The sequence below is a fragment of the Gavialis gangeticus genome, unplaced genomic scaffold (assembly GCF_001723915.1).
Source record: "Gavialis gangeticus isolate Ggan-Ray unplaced genomic scaffold, GavGan_comp1, whole genome shotgun sequence".
NCBI lineage: Eukaryota > Metazoa > Chordata > Crocodylia > Gavialidae > Gavialis > Gavialis gangeticus.
In genome coordinates, this window is record NW_017728995.1 from 43,304,401 (window position 1) to 43,309,735 (window position 5,335).

At 39.7% G+C, this 5,335-nt stretch overlaps 1 protein-coding gene across 1 annotated transcript in view; it reads right to left on the reverse strand.

Moving 5' to 3' along the window:
* The window catches only part of ATP1B3 (ATPase Na+/K+ transporting subunit beta 3), a 66,236-nt gene that overhangs the window by 22,234 nt on the left and 38,667 nt on the right, over positions 1-5,335 (reverse strand). Inside the window, exon 3 of the mRNA XM_019503580.1 lies at positions 1,359-1,466. Within this exon, the coding sequence (XP_019359125.1) occupies positions 1,359-1,466 (108 nt within the window). The remainder of the gene's footprint in view (positions 1-1,358; positions 1,467-5,335) is intronic.

The following is a 5,335-nucleotide window of genomic DNA, read 5'->3' on the forward strand; positions in this document are numbered from 1 at the left end:
GGGATGAAGAGTAAAGGGTGGAAAAAAGATAAGACTGGGATAAGGGAAGGTTAGCAAGGACCTGCTCATTTACATGCAAAAATGATCTACTCTGAGAACAAATTAAGTAGTATATTGAAAAGACTTAAGAGGAACTCCAGCTTCATTTGTGGCAGAAGCAGAAGAGGGGAGTTTGGTCTTAGGCACTTCAAACTGGGCACACAGAATTAGCAGCTATTTGTAACATCTATGTCTGTACAGCTACCCCCCCCATCTGCAACCAAAGTACCAAGGTTTCATTTGACAGGTATGTTGTAAAAATAAAAAAAAATTATACAGTATTTGTAAACTGATACTGTGACAAATAAACACAGACTATCTTCAAGGAGGGAAAAAAAACACCTCAACACCTCACTTCAGAACATGGAACAAGAGCATCAAAGTAGTGTTCATTAAGTGAGTGCTGCCCCCCTCCTGTGCACTGAAGAAAACAGTCATCCTGTGACAAAAGCATTATTAAGTCACATAATTTAATAAAGTGTCATAATGGACACAAAGCGTCTTATCTTTGCTGTCAAAGTGAGTGCTTGACTTAGCAGCCATTACTTTCTTTCAACTTAAGCTCTACTCACATGCCCATATTACCTAAAAAACAGAAACCAATGCAGTGAATAAATTTAAAGTAACTGCGCCCTTTCTTTATCCACCTCACCTGATGTTATCTTCCCTCACCATGTTCCAACTTTGATTGTGATTTTTTTGTCAAGATTTATATGCCTATATCATGTACCACTGTGACACTGAAATAATGTGCACTATTTTTTATGCAGTGTTTGTGCACATCTATTTTTTTAAACCAGCTTAAACTCACTTTTGAATTCTTGTTGCTATATGAGGCAATTTCTCCCTTGCTTGTGCAGCCATAGAGTTCTCTTATATTGAAACAGAAAAAGGTGATATAAAATTCAGATATCTTGAAGCCTTATTTTCAAAATCACAAGTGACATGTGATCAGTGCTCAAAGTGGGCCACCAGAATTCAAAACATTTGGATTCTGTTACTAGCTTGCTACTGGGATACTTGGACAAGTCACCCCTCTCTGTTACTTAGGTTTCTTATCTGTAGAAGGGAATAATGATACTTACTTCCTTTGTAAAGCACTTGGACTCTATGAATAAATACCACCAAAATCTAGTAGAAGCACCTAGTAACATTCCAAGAACTAACTTCAAAACAAAACTTATCTAACCTTGTAGCAGACCAAAGGAAAATACGTTTTACAGTAAGTATGCCCTAAAGAAGAATATTTTGAGCAGCTTTACTGTAGTTACAAATTTTTTAATTAAAACACTAAATAACAACAAAACATTTGCACTTACATGCAAGAAAATTTCTAAGTGAAGCAGTGTACGTCTCATACGACCGAGAGTCAGACTTGTTAAAAGCAAATTCCAATGCAGTGACTGGCTTTGGTGAAATCATAAGTCCTTGAGAGAGAAAAAAATAGTGTAAGTAAGGAACTGAACAACTTTTCCCCTGACCTTCACTTTTTAGAAAAGTATTTCTCAAATTATGAATAGGATATATACTGGGATAATCCCAATAGCATTTAAAATTCAATTTGCTATATCTAATTTGTACAAAATATCAAAAATCCGAAGAACCTTAAAAATTAAAATATTCAGTTAAAACGCACCATCAAAACCCAAATGACTGAACAGCAAAATTAGCAACTTAATTACTTGAAGCTTCCATTCAATAAGTTTATTGATTCCAGTTTGACATTGCACTTCCCATTTCAAACAGAATTTTACCATGTATTCTTAGTGTAAATCACATTCAGTTTTACACAACAAAAACAAGTTCAACAAAACAGCCCACAATACACCATTCATGCCTTCAGTTTCTTTGCAGCTATGTGGCAACAAATCTGGCTATTCTTACATACTCTTAATTCCATTATACATTTGTTTCAAAGTAATGAGACAATTTTATTTTCCAGTTACTTCCTTTCTATGTTTGTAATATGCCAGTTTTAAAAGAAGTGGTTCAAAGCTGCAAACATTTAAAGCATGCTGTAATGGAAAAAGCTCTTTTTTTTTTTTTTTTTTTTAACATACAAATTTTCATCTCAACAACAAATTTTCGGGTCTCTCTATCATGCATGGAGGTGCCTTAAAAGGTTCTCCAGCCCAGCCTGAAAAAGCTAAGTGTTCCTTTCTGCCCTCTCACCACACACCGGAAGTGCAGATGGAAGGGCTATTTCTTGAGTAGAACTAAAACATTTGATTTGTTGAGAAGAGTGTACTTTTTATTCACACTGTTTAAAGTAATTGTTTTGAGAAGGAATAAAAAAAATTGTTAAAAGTTTATTATCCACTCACTCCATCTTTAGTTAAAGCTGAGAAAGGCCACACATCTGAAACACCCAAAAAGTTATTGGTAAAATGAAGAAAGACTACACTAGACATTCCTGGTATTTGGGGGGTAGAGGGAACTCCTCCCAGTGTTTTGTAGGCCTCTTTATACAATCTAAAAAGCAAAGAGGAACAGAAAAAAAAATCCCCCCTCATCTGTAAATATAAAATATATATGTATACTACAAAATTATTAAATAATTAAAAAGATTTTTCAGAAATCACATAGAAAGTGCAACTAGAGAGGGCAACCCATCAAAGAACCACTTAATTGCCTGGAGGAGCCTTAGGAAGGCACAGAAATTGGTGTAGTGTAATTTATTAAAAATAGGGAAAGTACTTGGACAAGTTTTCTGACAAAAAAACTCCTTTGGATTTCACACTGTCCTTTTTTAAATGCACTTTGACGCAGTAATTTTTCTTAAGGCATTCACAAAAGCACACCTTGTGACCCCAGCACTCTTTCCTGCCTAGGCAGGGAGTCAGACACAATGATCTGTTGAGGTCCCTTCCAACCCTAGCGTCTATGAAACCCCCAAGCCCAGTAGCCAATTTCTTTCCTATCTGAATGCCAGCAGGACTAAATATACATCTAAAGTCAGAATGGGGTTTGTTGTTTGATAAACTGCCTTCTGCTTCACTGTTACCCTTTAACCTCCACAATGAATCAGGATGCCAAGAGATGTTATAAAAGTTAGTAAGACCCAAAAAGGACAGTCACATGTCAGAAGGAGTGCTAGACAGAGAAGCTGCATCCCAAGGACTTGCATAAAAACTCCTGAGTGCACCCTGACTGCCATAAAGTGTAGACCACAAAGGTGGCTGTCAAGTTCTCCAACCCACAACTACCACTTATCCATCTACATTTATCCTGTAGTGGCTAATCCTCACAGGTCAGGCATCTTCATGTCTATATCTAGTTATACCTATATACTAGACATAAATACAAAGATGCCCAAGCTGCAAAGAATAGTCATATAAAATTATGTTTATATTTGTCTAATTTTATTTTATTTACTCATTCATTGGGGGCCTTTAAGAGAAGGCTAGATAGGCATCTGGCTGGGGTCATCTGACCCCAGCAATCTTTCCTGCCTAGGCAGGGGGTTGCACTCGATTTGTTGAGGTCCCGTCCGACCATAGCATTTATGAATCTATGAAAAAAATTATATAAATGTCAGGACCCATGACAAAATTACATGTGGCTTAGAGTGCTTGGGTGAGAACCAAACATAAGCTAGGAGGGAGGGGCTGACTTAAAACAAGAATTTGTCAAGACCTGACATTTAGGAGAGCTGCGGGGAAGGGAAAGGGCAGGCAAAGGCAAGCTAATGTAAATGTCTTAATGCAATGTAGTAAGGTTTAGGCTGAAAGGCAGTTTAGGTATAGCCTCAGAGAACAGGACAGCAAACTTCCTTCCAGACGTAACTAGCCAAAAAATGTGTGAGATGGCAAGTTTGGCTCCATGAGAGCAGTTTGGGGAGAATACTCAACAGGAAGCTCACCTAACTTGTAACAAACCAAATTTCATGATCTGTTATTACTTCCAAATAGTAGATAAGCCACATTTTTACAGTTGTCATGAACTGACTAGATGTCAAATTCATTTTTATTTGACAGCTATCGCTATATCCCAATGCACAAAATAAATTAAATGTTAATTAAATAAGTCATTTTGATTTTTGTAACATGGAAAATAAAACCCTTGACCTACACCATCCAAGTTTAGCACATGGAATTTTATAAAATTAACATTTTTAGCCAGGAACATGATATCTGTACTGTGATTGGAAAAAGTGACAGTTTCATTGATATCTTCAATTATTCAAAAAATGAATTGCTGTAAGAAACTTTTATTGCTATAATAAGTTAGAAAAGTATGTGAAACAAATTAAAGTTAACACACCTGGTAAAACTTTGGATACAACCTTAAAGGCAAGGTTCACTGTTCAAAGAAAATAGGCACAGGCACAGACAAAGTATCCTAAATAGCAAAAAGGTAAGAGGCATGCAATGGGACCCATTTTAAAAATTTACCTTCCTTTATGCCTGTCCCACAGGAAAAAAAAAAAGGAAAAAAAAAATCATGAAATGTTGGGATTATCACTATCACCACAGTATTCCATCAGACTATGGAACAGAATCTATGGTAAAAAAAAAACAAAGGCAGGAAAAGAAAGTTGTTCCAAAACGACAAACTCACACTAGATGGGATGGATTTAGATCGGGGATGGGCAAAATACAGCCCGTGGACTTCATCCAGCCTATGGCGAGACCTCTGGCCTGGTCCAGGCTTGGGGACAGCCCAGGATGTGGCACATGCAGCCAGTCCTGTGCCCCCAGGCACATGCAGCAGAGCTAGGGCAGTGCAGCTACTGGACTCATTTTCTGTCTTCCCCAGTGGCAGCAGTATCCTTCTGGCAGCCGCTGCTGCCAGACCAGCCCCTGCTGCCTGGGCACCCAGACCCATCTGCTCTGCACCTGCCACTGGGGGCAGGACCTGCATAGGTAGGGCATACTCGGCCAGGCGGATGGGATGGGGCTGTGGGCAGGCAGAGAGTAGTGTCCAGGAACAGGACAGGGCTGAGATCATGGGGTGGGAACAGCATGGGGCTGGGGCCCAGGGCCGAGTCACAAACTGCTCCCTGCACAACCCCGCAACAGGTGCTGGTTCCATGTGCAGCAGTGTGCAGGGCACAGATCACGACTCTGCCCTGGCCTCACACTGTCATGGCCCTGCACTCCCAGCCCAGGCACTGCCTACCCATGGCCCCATCCCAGCTGCCTGGCCAAGCATGGAGCAGAGCCACTTAGGGAGTATAGGCAAGCTGTTGGAGGGGGAGGGGGAGGGGGAAGGGGATGGAGAGGTGGTGCTGACCCAGCCTGCAACAGCTCACCAAAATACCCTAAGTGGCTTTTGGGCCCAAATAATTGCCCAC